This window comes from Hypomesus transpacificus, chromosome 4 (genome assembly GCF_021917145.1).
Source record: "Hypomesus transpacificus isolate Combined female chromosome 4, fHypTra1, whole genome shotgun sequence".
NCBI lineage: Eukaryota > Metazoa > Chordata > Actinopteri > Osmeriformes > Osmeridae > Hypomesus > Hypomesus transpacificus.
This window is the reverse complement of record NC_061063.1, coordinates 11,010,516-11,028,519: the sequence shown is the minus strand read 5'-3', so window position 1 is coordinate 11,028,519 and position 18,004 is coordinate 11,010,516. Positions and strand designations below refer to the sequence as shown.

The 18,004-nt window shown below is 45.3% G+C and overlaps 1 protein-coding gene across 2 annotated transcripts; it reads right to left on the bottom strand.

The window, feature by feature from the left end:
• Positions 1-439: 439 nt before the first annotated feature.
• On the bottom strand, positions 440-17,876 carry calcr (calcitonin receptor). 2 transcript variants are annotated; one of them, XM_047019873.1, is made up of 16 exons: positions 17,785-17,876; positions 17,578-17,643; positions 15,133-15,280; positions 14,517-14,624; positions 13,305-13,408; positions 12,687-12,843; positions 12,139-12,258; positions 11,736-11,848; positions 11,303-11,394; positions 8,021-8,147; positions 3,917-4,070; positions 3,633-3,693; positions 3,437-3,503; positions 2,974-3,192; positions 2,416-2,457; positions 440-716 (listed from the first exon to the last, which is right to left on the bottom strand). In XM_047019873.1, the coding sequence occupies exons 2-16, from the start codon at positions 17,620-17,622 to the stop codon at positions 495-497; spliced, it is 1,779 nt and encodes a 592-aa protein (XP_046875829.1). In that variant the 5' UTR covers positions 17,623-17,643; positions 17,785-17,876; the 3' UTR covers positions 440-494. The 2 variants fall into 2 exon arrangements, with proteins under 2 accessions (XP_046875829.1, XP_046875830.1); XM_047019874.1 differs by having other exon boundaries at positions 12,139-12,249.
• Between the last annotated feature and the right edge of the window lie 128 nt (positions 17,877-18,004).

Genomic DNA, 18,004 nt, shown 5'->3' with positions numbered 1-18,004 from the left:
CAGCTCTTCATCATCCTGACCATCGTCATCTCCACAGGCCTCCTGAAGGGTGGGCGGGGCCCCAGGTGTATAGCAGCATCAGGATTGGTCACATCCCTCAGGTGAGTCCCTGTCTTCTCTAGTGTTCCTCAGCAGCCGTGTGACAAACTCAGACAGCCAGACACCACCTTTCTGTCCCAGAGACCTCCTCCTCCTCTTCCACCTCCACCTCCTCTTCCCTGTCAGGGTCTGAACCCAGTAGGTGGTGTTCTGAGGTTCTGGGGACTGATCTTTACCTCAGAGGGTCCTTCACAAGCCCTCTTCGGCCAACTCCTAACCTCCCCCCTGACCTCTCCCCCCTGATCTGTCCCTCCTCCCCCCTGACCTCTCCCCCCTTCCCCCTGACCTCTCCCCCTGCCCCCTCCCCCCTGCCCCCTGACCTCTCCCCCCTGCCCCCTGACCTCTGACTTCTGCCCCCTGACCTCCGACGTCTCAGTCCTGCTCTCTGCTGGCTGTCAGGCGTACGTATCTCCTGTCTTCAGAGCCACCAGCTCAGAGTCTTCGCCGTGGCGTCCGTTCAGCTGTTCTGTGTTGCAGTCGTGGTGGAACATGAAGGCAGGCACCTCGGTGATGGAGGTGGCGGTGTAGGAGGTGGAGCGCATGGAGCAATGCTCCCTTCTCCGCTGGCCCCACTGGGCCTTGTACTGCACCCACTGCCTCTTCAGGGTAGCCTGGACCTGACGGAGACACACACACACACACACAAGCACACATACACACACAGGGCATTAAAGCCATTCTTGGACTGACTGGATGCACCAGAGAGTCCTGTTCAATATCACTCAGCTGATTAGACTCAGAGTTGAGGAGCGTCTGGGCGAGCTCACAGAAGTATTTAAACCAAATCGCTCAGTTCTGAAGCTCCACAAAGGTTTGGAAGAGGAAGCGGGCGCGTTATCTTGCGTGATGAAGTGATACCCTCTGAATGAGCGTCTAAAAATGGAAACGAAAGCCGAGTTTGACACAGTTTCTCTTCACAAGAACTGGCTGGGAAGTAGGAACTTTAAATTTCCTCAACAACGCGACCCTAACAACGGTGCCAAAACACAGACACACAAAGACCCAGGCGACCTGAGTAGCTGATTAGCAGAGAGTTTCTGAAACAAGAGAAAACAAAGTGTGCAGTTTGGACCAGGAACCTCACGCAATGTCACAAATACAGAATGTTCTCCCCCCCAACCCAACATTGACTTCTCCCGACAAAAGAAGCTTTGAGCACAGTAGACAGGTCTGGAGTTAGGACCCAGTGTCATTCACTGTTATGAACTTGGATCCCATAAACCCATGTCTCACAGCTAGTCATTATGTAGTTCAGCCAAACAAACATTCTCCCTCCCTCCAAGCCATCAGCGTGTGTCAATGCTCCTTTTGTCTTCTAGAAAGCGGATCTCTTTGCTCCGGACATGTCCAATTTGTTTTCAGGACTAAAATGATGCTGATGAGATCTGGCTGCTCATGCATGATCTAATAATTGACCCACTTTTCAGCCCTTTGCGAGCCCAAAAAAGAGAAGTCCTATGTTTAAAACATGAATAAACGGAGAACTCTGATAAAGGCTTGGTTCATTTGCAGTGTTCGTGTTTGCCAGATACCACCTGCTGTGTATTCAAATGCTGTTCTCCTTTTCGCTGGGTCTCTTATCCGTGTTGTTTTTTACTTCCCATGCAGAGACAGGCCCCCCTCCCCCGCCCCCCAATCTGGTTGCAGACGCTTCAGGCCAGCTGTACCTGTCATTAGCACACCCACCCTGACCTGCTCACATGGTGAATAACACCTTGTTACACGGTCGTGAGCTGGCGAAGCTTTGAAGTTTCTGAGCATGGAAGCATCCGTACATGAACCAGCCCCCGGTGGCCCCAGCACAATTACGGCAGTTTAAAATAAAAATATTACATTATATTCAACAATTAAAAATATAATCATAATATTTTTGCGTTGTATGTGGTTTGCAGCAATCAATCCCCTTTCTCTTTCAGAACAGCAGGAGACCTGGTTGGAGGGAATTGAATACATTGAGGTTCTCCTTGTCTGACCCCGTGGTATAGCTGGCTGCTGATCCAGCTAACCTGCTCTCACTCTACTGTCATCACAACAAGCCCCCCCCCAGGTCTCCCTGCCCCCACCACCCTGCCCCCCTGCCCCCACCACCCTGCCCCCCTGCCCCCACCACCCTGCCCCCCTGCCCCCACCACCCTGCCCCCCTGCCCCTGGTCTCACAGTGAGCCCGGGTTGCTGGCCTTTACTGAAGGTCAAGGGCTCCGTGGAGGCTCCTGCATTTGACTACTGAGGAGCTGTTATCAGGGATGTAAAACTGTGAAAAAACATTCAAGTGGAAGTTGAGTGAAATGGAAAACAGTCGGAGGAATACACGCTCACCTCCCCGTTGAAGAAGCAGAATATAGTTGCCACCAGTAAACCCTGGAAACAAAACAAGAACACTTCAATGCATGTAACACCTCAAATCATGTGACAACACCTCACATCATGTGATCACACCTCACATCATGTGACAACACCTCACATCATGTGATCACACCTCACATCATGTGACGACACCTCAACTAACAACAATAACCATTATCACAGACTTTTTAAGACATTCCTTAGTGTAAGGCAAAAACAATTGTGTACTATTTAATAATAAATGATATACAATAATATACAGTACTGTGCAGAAGTGTTAGGTATTTATTTTGCAGGTACAATGAACACCAATCAACAGCAAAACTGCAAGTGAGCCGGATTTAGCCAGAGAGGCTAATTTTCATCTACTTTCCCCAGTCAGATCTTTGAAGGTAATATATATATATATTGTTGTTGTAATAATATATTTATCTTTTTGGTTCTGTATTTGTGTGTGGCAGTATACATTTTGCACATATATAAATCCTTTTGTTGGACTGTGTGACTGTAAGGCCAGAGGCTCTCTGGTACCTGGTAGTGCATCAGTATGTGCATGATGTAATCATACACTTCCCCCGCCAGCTGGTTCTCTGGTCTCCAGGGGAAGATGACAAACTGGATCCCCAGCAGAGGAACCAGGATCAGGGTGGCCCTCACTGCCTTCATATACATGTTGCTCTCTGCACGGTGCGTGTCCCGGAGTTTGGTCACCAGCACCCTCACGATGTTCAGCAGGAAGAACAGGTTCACCTGCCACACACACACACACAGAGAGAAACACACACACACCCACACACACACACACACACAGAAACGCACACACACACACACACACACACAGAGAAACACACACCCACACACACACCCACACAGGAATCACACACACACAGGAAGTCAAACCAGGCTCCCCCCTCAAGCATGGAAAATGCCCCAAAATATGTATATATGATTAAAGTAGAGAGTAGAGGGCTGTGAACTAGAAGGCCTGGCTCACCAGTAGAGCAGCCATGATGGGCCCGTGAACCACATACAGGAGATGAGTCTCCACACTCATCCAACAGCTGCAGGAGAGAAACACCATGTCACACTGCTGACTGCTGTCCAAGACACACACACACAGACACACACACACACACACACACACACAGACACACACACACACAGACACACACCCACACAGACACACTTACTTGTCATCAAAGTACTTCTTCCGTGCTATAGCGTGGATGGAGGCCGGCACCAAGGGAAACCCTAGAACCAGAGAGAACACAGAGAGAGAATTATGAGAACTAGGTTTCCTCTTCACACCCAGATCAGGTTCTATGTCCTTCTAGTTGTCATCATGCTGTCAACTCGACTGACCCCAGCCCAGCAGGTACCAGAGACTCAGCCCAGCCCAGCAGGTACCAGAGACTCAGCCCAGCCCAGCAGGTACCAGAGACTCAGCCCAGCCCAGCAGGTACCAGAAACTCACCCCATCCCAGCAGGTAGTACCAGTGCAGGTGTTGCTCCTCTGCGAACACAGCCACCACAATGAGAGTGTGCAGGTAGATTCCCTCACACAGCATCCACAGATAGTTACAGCCCAGCATGTACATGTGGAAGAAGTGCAGCACCTTGCAGCTCACCTGGAGAACAACACAAAGACTTAGATGATGCTTTCATGCTAGCTGACACACAGTGCTGGGGGATTTGAACCGGCAATCTCTAGATCGGCAAATGCTCTAACCCAGGGGCGGAGGTTTGTTTTCAAATATCGTGGGGACAGATTTGTTTAATAACCGAGGACGGGGACGGGGACGGGGACGGGGACGGGGCTGTGAATTCATTTTTTTGGTGAAAAGTGAGGGGGACAGATTAGCTGTTTTCCCAAAAGTGGGAACATGTATCGTGAAAGTGAAACCCCTGCTCTAACCACTAAGCTGTTACCCCATGAAATAAGATGAGCAGAGGGTCATGTCTAACACCCTCTCTTCCTGTTGCCAAGGTTACTTTTCACAAATATTCATTCAAAATGTTATTTAGACAAAACCCTGACGTCATTTGATTAATGGAGAAGGTGAAAACAAAAACAGCGTTTGATCCAAATGCGTCACTGGATGCGATTTAATAAATGTGTGATATTAGCTTGATTTGGAAAACACAATAGTCAGCACTGCATGAGTCTCCAGTCTCTGACTCAAAATCATTAGCAGGTATTATTCTTGTCTGAGGAAAAGATGTTAATCCATACACACCCCACTGGGAAAACAAACAACCTCAAGCCAGATATGCTAAAAGCCATTAGAGTAAACATCTTTGTTTTTGTATTTTATCTTTCTCAAGAAAAATAACATCCCTTTTTTTTCTTCTTGTTGACGTTGTCATTTCCAAAAACATAATTCACTCTAACGTAGCCTACTTGAATGTCTTCAAGGGCTCAAACATCAAACGGTACACACAAATGTAGATATTTTATTAAAAACGTATTGTCCCGTGTCTTGACCTGTGCTTTCTCTTGTCTTTCAAACTCCGTAAAATGTGTGCAGATGTAATGGAAGGATTGTGTTAGCCAATGGGTTTGAACTAATCCCATATCCCTGTAATATGCAGGACATGAAAAAACACTGGAGCCTTGGGCGCGTGTCCATGTGGTTTTTCTGTCAGAAAAGTGCTGCGATGCGCGTCATCGGCTCTTGACCGCTAGCTAGTTTGAAACAATATTCAAAATCAGTATACACGGCTAATTTAAGCTATTAGCGAATCATTAACGGACGTTTTCAACTCTCAGACTGTTCACTGGCTGGCAAGCTCAAACGGAGCGACAGAGACGACTTCTGCGCCTTTCTGAAAAGTTCCGTTGATTAACTACCGGCCGCACCAGTAAGTCGGAGCGCTCTAAAAATAGACTGTGAGCAGGGCTTTTTCCCTAGATGGACGCATGGAACAACTGATAAAAGACGCTGGCGTTCAGAAAAAGACACTGTTTGACTCGATGTCGGAATATGGACACCCAGCCTAAAAGCCTCCATCTCCCCTATTCCCTCCACTCTGACTGGACCAAACGCATCTTCTGCTCCATGTTTTCTGCAAGACATGTTGGCTCATTCAAACCTTAATTTATTTTACCTCCTTGTTTTTTTTTCTAATAAAACAAATGCACCCTTCAGTACATCCATTGAAACTGAGACTGTACTGGAAGTCACCCAACGTGGGCCATTCTGGTTCTGCATCTCACGGTCCTCCCCTCTCCCAGGCCCAGACACCAGGGACCGCCTCAGCCAGGGTCTGGCCCACCAGTGGGTCTAGGTTCTCACTGGGAACAGAAAGAGTTCTTGTTCCACATTAAGCCTATTCTCCCAGCAGACTGAATCACTCCTAAATCATCCTCACAGAAGTGTTTCAACATGTTCTCCAAAAGACACGAGCAAAACTCAATCACCGTGTCCGAGCCCTGGTCGTAATGACCTTGTTTGCAGCAACCACTGATGCAACTACCAACATGCAACACTTCATATGTGTATCTTAGCGTCTAGGACTGCATCAAATACCCTTTTTTGGTCTGCTAAATTGCTGCACTAGTCCACACTTGACCGGTGGGGACCTCGTTCTAATAATACAGTAACTGTTAGCTGCTCCTGGCATTCTCTAATTCATGCTCTCCTCTCTCTATCGTCCCCCCTCCACACATCCCCTGTAGTGTGGGGGCTTTGAGCTGTCAGCACCTGCCTGGTCGTCGGTCTGCCAACGCTGGATCTAGTCGCCAAGTGGACACCAGTCTCCCTGACGGACAACAGCCAGGACCCGGTCGCTTTCCTCACCCCCTGGCCTGTGATGCTGCACCGATCACAGTCCCCAGACCTGTAGCTACCTCTCCTTAAACCAAAATGTATCAACTCTGAGCCAAGTTGAACACTGGATTTTGGTGTTTCAACACCCATTGACACTTCCCTGCTGTATGACTATGTTTAGCCTGTGTTCTGCACCTCTCTTTCACCTACCGTCTAGGGAGGAGGGGATCTCTCACTGAATAGCTCCTGCCAAGGTTTCTTACATCTTTTCTCCTCTAGTGAGTTTTTCTGGGACTTTTCCCCTGTCTTCCTTGAGGGTTTAGGTTGGTTGAGGGGCAGTTCTATCAGCGTATGTGAAGCCCTCTGTGACATTGCTTGTAAAAAGGGCAATACAAATACATTTTGATTTTGATTTAATGTGTCAAAGACCACACAGAAACCAAAACAGTTCTGCCTTTCTAAAACACCGTCCTCACAAACCAACTTTAAACAGACGGGTGAATTCAATTCCACTGGGACACCGTGCTGGAACCCAGTCTTCATAGCGGTTGTGTGAGCCGTCAGTCACCCCAGAGTTTTTGGACACATCAAGTGGGGAGATCTGAGTAAACACTGTGCTCGGGCGCGAGCCAGATGGATTAGTGCTCGGGCCGGTTCCCCACGCGGGAACGTGAAGGTACGGAGACAGGAGCACAGCGCTGGAGCTGGAAATCAAACCCAGACATCCAGAGCCTCTCTCTGTCTGGCAGAGAAAAACAACTTGAAACAGACGATGTGTCTGCAACAGAGCTCCTGATAATGGGGTCTTACGTTCCCAGCTCCCACTCTGCTTCACAGACGCAGCCTGTGCCCGTGCGCTCTGACCATTAGCGGTTTCTTCTAGACAAGAAAACAAAGGCCTCTGCTTTGGAACGCGATTTCTCTTTCTTGGAAAAGGTTCTTTCTTGCGTTATGAATTATTTTTTGACAAATGAAGCCGCAGCACGTCATGATCTCATCTGTGACTTGAGGTGGATCCCTCCTTGAGACATTTTTGCAGGGCGGAATTTCCTGCCACTCTTCCCTGTATCTCTCTGGATAAATAAGAAACGATTATTATTATTATTAAGTCTTTAGAGTTTGAAAAAGACATTCACTCAGTGGGTAAGTCTGTAGTTAGGACCATGTAGCAGGTAAAACTCAGTCGTTTTCAGACCATTTCCTTTTGTATGTAGATGTAATAAAAGGCCTCTTAAAAGCAACACTTCAGACACAGTAGGAATGATCCCGGATAGCACAGCATTCCTCCCAGATAGATTTATCACCTTAACAGCCCTCCAGACACAAAGAATTCACGTCTGAAATTCACCTTCCAAGGCCTGACTGGCGGAAGTTCAAAGCCCTGACAGGATGATGTGTGAGCGCTCGGACAGAGACAGCTCTGGGCCGAGTCACAACACCGTTACAGATTCAGACTGGTGGAGTGAAGAGGCTCTTCTGGCACTACGGCAGTGACTGAGACCCCCACAGCGTGTACTCACAGTGCTTCTTCAAAGTGTAGGCTATCACATGCTTTTCTTCCTGTGAGCAGGTTATCGAATAACTCGTTTGAACCTGTTATATTTTTCCGCAGAGACGTTTTTATATCTTTATATAAATGTATTTATTCTTTTTTACAAATTAAGATATGTAACCCAGTGTGAAAATACACCCTGTATCGTTCAATGGCATGCATTTGAGAAAAAAAGACTATTCCGTGAGGTTTTAATAGGCCTGATTATTTTAATAGACCTGAGTCCTGGAGACTGACTGCTGTAGATGTGACTTACAGAGTTCCTTTGCACCACGTCGGGGTTGTTGACCACAGCGGTCAGGGAGATGAGCGTGAGGGCTGAGTTCAGCACGTAGGAACAGAAGAGGTTCTTGTGTAGCGTGATACGCTGGCAGCTAAGACTCCTGGGAGAGAACAAGCAACAAGAACAACATTCGTTAATCAGAGATGAAAAGCATTTACTGTAAGCACGAGCATCAACTACGTGAATTTGAAATGTTGAAACTATCTGTAGGAGTAGTGGGGGACGTTAGATAAGTTGCTGAAGTGTATGGAAAAAAAATTGAGACTATATGACCCGTATATGGTCGAAGATCAATTTCCAAATCTACGAAATGTGATATTTCTGAGAAATGAATGCTAAACTCATTTTAAATGAGGAATGCAACAAATATGTCAAATAATGAATAATCAAGATGAAAAATACTACATTTAGCAAACATCAACATATTTCATTCCATAAACAAGACTTGGCAGTCGTTGATGAAGTAAATGGGACCATAAATAACCATCGGAAAGAAGTCTCTGGCGTCAGATGCCCTGATGGAATATTCAGATGTTCAGTGTTCTGTCTAATGGATTAAACCTGTTGGTTTCCACTTGTATAATGTGGACATGCTGTGTACTTGCAAAAACACAGTTTGTTAAACACAAAATAGTTTTTTTTACATCATCAGGATTTATATTTTATTGATGTCTGAGATAAAGATGAAATATATGAATAAACATTACATGAAGATTAGCTAAGAGCTTGTCTAACTGTTTCTGGTGAGCTTACTGAAGATTCGGCAAAGTGGATCCAGTCTCAGTGAGTGCATAGTGAGTCAAGAACTCATCTGTGAAAACGGTTTCAGAAAATCAAAAGGCCACATTATCTACCTAACGATGAGTTAGTGAAATTCAAATTATTTCCTTTTCTAGCCTGGTTAGCGAACTAATGCTTTACATTTCATGGCAACCACACTCTACTAAAACAAGCAATTAAGGACAGCTTGAACAGTGTTTACTAGAGTAATTGAGAGAAAATAACTTGCCAAATCTGTTTTCTGTCTGAACACTTTCGGTAATTCTTTTCTCATCATTAGGAAACTAATGTGGCAATCTTCCCTCTAAATCTTTTGATTATAGCTTGTTAAATGACAACTTAGCAAGGGTGTTGGAATGGAATCCCAGCTCGCTCATGGTAATTTGAGAGCACTTATCAACTTTTCCTACTGTATGCAGAGACAGATAAAACAGACTAAACCATAGAAGGTTCTCTTTGTATTTACCATTAGGACATTTGGACGTTCTCAAAACATGACATGGAATTCAGTAGACATTCTGACTTCTAAGGAAATGCTACCGTCATACAAAGACAGGATGTAATCATACCGAATCACTCACATCTACAACACTGCACTGTTTCATGGTACACATTTTGCCAATGCTAAGTTTTTTAGATTTTTTTAGCTCAAATTTTATTTTTATTTTTACAGCTAGCCAGAGTATTTTTTATAAGGGGATTCTGGCAGTATTGAAGCGAGCCCATAAATAAGGATAGTGCAGCTGTACCCTGTCAAATACCATTGTGAACTTCACATCTGGAACCTGTAAAACCACATTAAGACTTTTTTTTAAGAGACCTGACTATAAATACAGAATATTCTCAAATCATTGCTTTGACCATTAAAAACTGTCATTGAGATCCTGACTAGTCTGTAGTAGTTGCTGTGTTATATTTGTTATACTATTAAACGCTTAAATATATAATCCTGCCACAAAAACAACTTAAAGTTCAAGTAAAATAATTAAGTAGCTACTGAGATGTGCACGCTTGCATCTGCAGTGGCTGTCCTGGCTGCTTTGTATTTAGCAGGTACATTTGCAGGACATTTCCATTTTTCCCAGCCCGTCTCCAAACGAACACGGGCTGGGAAAAATGGAAATGTCCTGAAAATGTCCTGCGAATGTACCTGCTAAATACAAAGCAGCTGCTTTGGAGAACAGTTGACCTGACCATTGCTGGATCCACAGGATTCTTAAACACATTAAAATATCCCAATTTCAGCTCAGATTACTTTGCCAAACATGAAATTTCCCCTCAAAAACATAATGGTGCATGAAAAGTTACATATTTTTGTGTGTATCTTGTTTCAGACCAATATGGACTCAATCGAAATCTTGCTGGTATATAGTCACTGTGGATAAAACTCACATAAGAGAAGGTTTGATATCCATGATATGATCTAATATCTCTTTAAAACACAGTCATATTCTCCTCCTCCAGGTCAGGCCTGGCCCTCACGCCTCATCTACTCCTGTGACGCTGAACATTAACTCCCGACTCACCTCATCGCTCCTTCGCTTTGCACTGTTTTCAATTAGCTGCGCTGTTTTCAGAGTGCACGTTAAAGATCCGATGACTCAAAGGTCCTGACCTCACACAGTACCCTGTGAAATGACTCTGCCCTGAAAGTGGTTATGTGGCAAATTAAGTTAGCATGAAATTGAGGACACCAAAACCACCAGGAAGTGACGTCACTGCATCTATACATGGCAGATCCTATGGCACAGAAAAGACTAGAACCACTGCAGCACACCAAACAGCTAGCACGTCAAACAGCTAGCACGCCAAACAGCTAGCACCCCAAACAGCTAGCACGCCACACAGCTAGCACGCCACACAGCTAGCACGCCAAACAGCTAGCACGCCAAACAGCTAGCACGCCAAACAGCTAGCACGCCAAACAGCTAGCACGCCAAACAGCTAGCACACCAAACAGCTAGCACGCCACTTCCAGAGCCTCGTACGGCACTGTACTGCACATATGTCCATTAGCTGTATATAACAACATGGCGATCAGATGTTTTGGAGGAGAATAATCCTGCATGGCTCACAGTAGGTGTCTCGTTCTCATAAGGAATAATCACGGGAGAGAATCCAATAGTTGTAAACACAGCCCCAAAAAGAGGACTTGAAACAATGTAGACCGTTGTGTTTGAGACACATTCAGACACAACACATCAAGTTCCCATTGTCAGAAGCGCTCCAGACAGTTTTCAAATGATTGACCTAATTATGAAATCACTCGACATCTGAGTGAAAGACAGAACCTGAGCATGAACATGGCAATCCTGCTCGTCATCATCATCCATCCTGCTCGTCATCATCCATCCTGCTCGTCATCATCCATCCTGCTCGTCATCATCCATCCTGCTCGTTCTATCCAGCATTAGTACCAGTTTGTGAAGACAACAGGAATACAGACTCTGGCTCAAAGTAGCAAAGGAGTAATACCTGAAGTAGAAGAATATGACCAGAGAGATGAGCAGAGAGGCGATGGACAAGGCGTGACCCACGATGGCCATGTAGTAAAGAATATACGCCATCTGAGAGGAAACAGAGAAACCACATGAACACCAGGAGGGTACTCACACACCCTGTCACCTGTCCTCACTGGCATGGCACATTTTCAGAAGACAGAGTTTGTAGTTTCTAATCCTTTTGGTGTTTTCAGACTTGTAGGAACTCATGAACCAGGGGCGTAGGTTTCAGGTTACACGAAAACAGCAAATCTGCCCCCCCCCCCATCACATACACACTTATAAAAAAAGGAAATTATGTTTAACAGCCGCATCCTCAGTTGTCAAAACCTGTCCCACCCACATTTGAAAACCTAATCCCCTGTCATACACACACACAGTCCCAGCTGGCTTCGACATCTCCTCACCTTCAGCTTGTATTTGGTTCCTGAGTTACAGAGGGTGTAGTTTGACCAGGTCCTATTGGTCTCAGGGTGCCGGAACCACTGACCATTCTCTCCGCAAAACTTGGTCACCTTTTCTGACGTACAGAAAGAAAGGCCGATCCCGGGGAAGACACACGTTAAGAGAGGCGCTCGAACATCCAAACGATCTTGCCAAGCTCCCTACGGCTCCTCCATTTGAAGAGATTAATAATTCAATTTCACGTATGAATATTTAGAACCTGAATCCTCTTTTAATGTAGTCTAATGTTGGAGCTAAGTGATGAATTTCTCATGAGGAGTTAACAAGCCTTTAGAGGGCCTGCCCAGGTTCGTAGAATGAGGCGGGGTAGAGGGGTGGACCGGGGGGGGCATTCCTTCTCCTTACCTGTGGGGTCGAAGTCTCTGAAGTAGTTGGGGCAGTGTTGAGAAGTGAAGGTACCAGAAGGGGTGTCGTCCCAACACAGCCATCCGTCCCAGGTCCTGTTACAGTACACACCTGCCCCACCAACACACCAAACACACCCACTTCAACACCTGGTGACGGTACACACCTGCCCCACCAACACACCAAACACACCCACTTCAACACCTGCTGACGGTCCAACAGTCCACTAAAACACACTTCTATGTTAACATTCAGATGGCCTGTCCTGTGTTGAGATACTGGTTCCCAGATAGAAAAAAGTGAACAAATCTCATTTAAATTAAGAGAATGAATTAAATAAGAGATGAAAACATTCCCATTACATTATATGATATGTTTCTACACAACTGGAAGTGCTCTTAAACCTGATGTAGTCTAGTCGCATAATTATCACACCATCTTCAATACATTTCAAGTATGTTTGCACTACCTTGCAAGCATCGTTTAAGTATAACGTTTCTTAGCTTGAGTTAGATGTGCCACAAAGACACAGTGAGAGTGTTCACTACCTGATCTGTTGTACGGCTGGTCTCTGTGCATCTTCTCAAAGCACTTGTACTGGCCGTCGATGATCTTCTTGCTCTCCTCCTCTTTCTGGGTGGCCATGGGACTCATCCTGCTCTCCGAGGTGGGCTCAGGGTCCGAAACCCCCTGGGCCGTCCCCACCTGAGACGCACACAAACGCGAGAGGGCGGCAAACAAAACATAACTAAACGTATTCATGTAACATCAAACAGGAATGTGGACATATTTACATCTATATACTTTTAGCCTACAAATCCACCTTTTATGTCATATGTACATCTAAAAATGGGAAAATGTGTCCAAACTTTTGACTGGTACTGTATTGATATCAATGATTACGATATTTGAAGTTTGTTCAATAGCCACGTCTCTGCTATAATATATCAAGGTTTTAACATTTACATCCTAGCTATTGAACAAACTTTCGTTATATCGCAATCATTGATATTAATACATATATTTAGATGTACATATGACAACAAGTACAGACGACATAACCCAGTGGCCACAGTCCAAATGAGCATCTGTCTGGCTGTACTCCACAACACTCTCAGCTTCTGTTGGTCCGTTAATCACAGGAAACCAAATCAATCTCCAATTACCTTTAATTTGTCCTTGGAGAGCTCCTGACAGTCAGACAAGGTCTTATTAATGGAGGGACTCTGGAACCAATTACCAGATTCATCACAATATTTTGACACTTTTTCTGGGGGGAAAAAAAGAAAAAGAAAGAATGTCAGAGGTAATTGTTAGCGATGTAATTTCAGTTCTGAGTAATGTCTGCTAGTACCTGAGGAATCCATCAGTCGGCTAATAGAGGCTGGACACCATGATGGTATTTCTCTACTGTCTGATAACTGCAGCAAAGGGGCTTGCCTCTGGGAGACTTATAAATACCTAATTAACATCCATAAGCTGAGTAAGTCTCCATGCTGTATGAGAAGTAAAAGTGCCTGCTAAATGCAGAACATTTATTAAATATAAACAACACAACTGGCTTTACCATCTGGTTCAGTGTCAAGCGCACCATAAACCTCTTTAACTAAATGTAATTTAGGTTTTAGCATTTCTACACCAGGCGTCTATCTAGTTGTGGTAAAGAGGTTATGAGAAATGGTTATTTATGAAACCTCAGAACTTCATTAGCAGTGGGAAAGCACTAGCCAGAGGTTTCCAAGTTGACTTCACGTGCAATATCTTTCCGCAACGAGAGCTGAGTTTAACCCAGAGTTATAGTGTTGGCTGCAGACAGAGTCAGCAACGAGACCCAAGTGAGATCCCCATGTTCCCATCAGAAACCAGCCTAACCCAGCTCTCCATCTTCACCTAAAAGATAATCCCCTATTCTGCATCTCCGTCCAACTCGGTTCACACTATCCCCTCTCTCACAGGCAGGATCACCTGACTATTCCCCTCAATCCCAGTTTCATACCGCTGAAAATGTGTCCATGCTTCCAACCTGGATGTACCCAAACAGCACCCTTCTTAGCCCACCGAGCAAAAGCGGTCTCTGGGGTGAGTCCGGATGTGGTCATTATTTCAGCTTCGTCTCCTGGTGCTGCACAGGAGGACCCAGGCGTCCACGATCATCATCTCCTGTCAGCTCCCCAGCGCTCCTATCCTCCACTACCCACCCTCCACAGATTGGATCGTTCATCAGTGTCTCTCGAGGAGGATTAGATCAAAAACCTATTCCAGAAAACTTTCCCAACTTCCTCTCTGGCTCTTCCTCGCTGTGAAGGAGCACAGGGCTGGTCTCCAGAGAGACCAGAGGTGCTTGAGGGCCTGAGTGACTGATGGGTGTTTGGTCTCACCTGTCGGGTTCAGACCCGGGTCGCCGGGGCAGGTTTGAGTAGCGTAGGTCCCAGCTGGGGTGTCTTCCCAACACAACACTCCATCCCACACTCGCCCACAATACACACCTGCAGGAGAGAAAGTTCTGGGAAATCTGTCCAGATATACTACCTACGTAAACACACTGGTTGTGAAAGTCTGCATTCTACCTGAGAAACATCCTAGAGTTGTATTCATGTTAGATCAGTCTTAAAACATCAGACACATCCTATAGAGCTGGATTCATGTTGTTAAAACAGCTGTCAAGCACATGACCTTAACCGAGTTAAGATGTTTCTGACTGCTAGGGACACTGTCTGTCAGGTCATACTAAGGGGGATACCAGGGGGATTTAAACCTGTGACCTTGCGATCTGGAGTCGAATGCTCTAACCACCGACACGCCCCCACAGACCACTAAGATAACCGTCGAGGGAGACTTGATTCACTCTTTGTACGTCGCTCTGGATAACAATGAAGACGTTAGTCTACTTCCGACACAGAGGTTACAGTGTCAACTCCGCTACTGTCTCTAAAAGCTCCGCGTAATCCAATCTGAGCCTCTCCTTTAAGCAGTGAAATGTGATTAGAGCTTCACCTGTCCTGCTGTGCGTCTGGGCTCGGCTCGACAGCTTCAGACATCGGTTTTGACCCTCTGTTGTGGCGCGGCCCTCGCCCTCTGTGGCGGTCAACACCGGCCTGAGTGATGCGTCTGGAGGGAGATCGTGTTGGGCGACTGTTCCAGACTGTGAAAACAACAACCACAATCTTACCTCAGCTCAGGCCGAAACACAACACTGAGAACGGCTCTCGTGTTGCTCATGAAGGTACTTCAGACGGGTCTGAGAGAAATTGGCTAGCAGCTTCACGGCTTATCGAAATCAACAACGAGGCTTTGTTGTTTTGACTGTGAAATTTGCTAGGTAGGCCTACTATGGTCTAAATTGATTGGGCGCAGACATCACACAGTCAAGCGCACACAACAAGTGCTTCACAGTTCAGGTACACAACTACCAATCTGAAGTTAACAACTGGATTTCTTCAAAAGCTGTACAAGTTTCTACAAGTTTCCTTGTAGAATCCTTAGTTATAACAAAGTTAACTCTTGAACTCTTGTACTCGCTGTGAAATATTTTACTGTTGATTGTTCTTCTACAGGTATACAATCTTGCACTTTATTGGGGTTCATGTTGTTTAAATTTGTAACTTGTACTGCATGCTCTTTTGGGTCTTCTGTTGGCACTTGTTTAGTTTTTCACAATGTATGCTTCATGTTTTGGCTGCTTGCAATGTTTGGGACTACCTCGTTGTTACGATCAGTGACCTATGCTCTTTTGTAAAGCTCTCTCTTGTAAGTCGCTTTGGATAAAAGCGTTTGCTAAATGCATAAATGTAAATGTCAAGTTTGTTTGAAAATTCACGGCGTGATCGCGCTTTTCCGGCCCTATCTGGTCATTGTGGTTCATGAAGAGGCTGAATACTGCTGCCTGTGTGTGTGTTGAGCAGCTTATCGTTATAGTGGCCCTCGCCCACAAAGACGAGAGAATCAAAATTCAAACAGCATCTTTGTCGGGCGTCGCTACTCCAGGATGACTCATCGCGCTGCGTTTCTCTTCTGAGAAAAGGAAGCCACTTCACCAGGCTCGCTCCTCTCAGCTGCTTCGCTTTTAATTAATTCTGCATGAATATTAACATAAATGCTCAGAGAGATCGTCCTGGAACTGGCCCTAGCGCTCTTCTTTCTTTGTTTAATTGCCGAGATCACTTCCATCCTCCTCTTCTCTCTCTCCCTCTCTCTCCACTGGGACGCGTTTCCGTAGAGAATGCAGGAGGCGCGTGCGGCTTTCCACTGAACTCTCCTGGCGAATTATTCCGACATGACACTTTAAAGTCACACAAAAGTCAAAAAGACACAAACACCTCGGTGGGATGGACAGAGTTTGTTCAGGGAGTGTGTTGGTGCCGATGCTGTCCCATGTAGCAGTTTAGCAGCCGTACATATGATGTCACTCCAAACATTGAAGTAAATGACGTCATACATACGACCACTAGGCCACCACCACTGTGAGAGGACTCGACCTGAGCGGAAGAAACCAAACAACAGGTGTTGTTTTAGTTTCTGACGCGGTCAGCCCCAGGAGATTAGGTCAGTCCACGCTGTCCCAGCAGCTGCCTGGAGGAAGGGAAACTTTACAGCCGCGATGTGAAACACACAAAGCACAATAACGGTTTATAAACGCAGAGAAGGTGCCAGTAACAGAACATTATTTTTTTCCAGGAATATGTTTTTGGGGAGCTTTTATTTTTTGCTTTATTGGACAGAGACAAGAAATGAATAGGAGAGAGAGAAGGGAAGACAGAAATGCAGAAACGCCCCGAGCCGGAATCAAACCCAGGTCACTGCATTAGACCCTCAACCAGCATGGTCCATGCCCTACCCACACAGTTACTTCAATGATGTGTGGAAGTGTATTCAGTCAGGCATTATCCATCATGTTACAACAGTCTTGTAAGATCCCCACCAACACAACAGAAACAGGCAGATTCAGACACGTTTATTATCATGACATCATCAAAAGCTCCCTCATTAGAAAATTCAACATTAGTCGGTGTCTCATCATCTTGGAGATAGTAATTACTGATGTTTCTCAAACACAACAAACCAACTGACTAAAACAGGCACAGTGACAGGGAACAGTCCAATAACACTGCCTCTATAACACGTTATATATTTTGTCATAGGATATAGACCATACACACACAATCATTCCAGATCTGTAGTTTTATGGTTCAGAGAACATTTAACTCCTCATTACCAAACTAAAGGAATTACAGTGAGCAGATTAGTGAACTGCATGAAATTAATCTTTCAGGTTTTTGATGAGCCTCAACAATCACTTGACCCCAAACTATTGACTCCAACATTTGGTCAAATTAATGAAAGCTTTGCATGTTACTGTGAGAAAATGATGACTTTCTGATGCAACATTGTAACTGATTAATGAGAACAATTATAGCGCTGGGAAAATAAGGTTAAACTCACCAGCACAGAGCACAAGACCAGCCAGAGAAGAGAGGCTGACTCCATCCTGCTGTCTGACAGCTACACCTGTGGAAACAGGGAAAACATGAAGAGGAAATTGTTAGTTTGATTCATTTGAACAGTTGAAATAGTTTCTAAACTGCTTTTACACCCTAAAATTGACTGGACACACAAACAGAATCAGGTTATTTGTGGCTGAGGAGATACCTTGTAGTTATGATGCACTCGGGGGCCAGGTGCATTACCACAGTGAACCAGCACTTGGGTCAAATGCTGTGTTAGTGGAGCCTGTCTGCTTGTCTATATGCATGCGTGTGTGTACATAGATATGAACACATGAAGACTTCCTGTTTCCTGTTTCTTTGTGTGTGTGTGTGCCTGTGTATACAGTATGTTTGTGTCTGTGTATGTGCGTACATGTATGTGT

Excerpts from the sequence above, each read along its gene's own strand:
- calcr (XM_047019873.1), bottom strand. The coding sequence starts at position 17,622 with ATGGAGTCAGCCTCTCTTCTCTGGCTGGTCTTGTGCTCTGTGCTG. Across the intron at positions 15,281-17,577 it reads TGGTCTTGTGCTCTGTGCTG|TCTGGAACAGTCGCCCAACA; the intron begins GTGAGTTTAACC and ends TTGTTTTCACAG. Across the intron at positions 13,409-14,516 it reads CCCGGGTCTGAACCCGACAG|AAAAAGTGTCAAAATATTGT; the intron begins GTGAGACCAAAC and ends TTTTCCCCCCAG.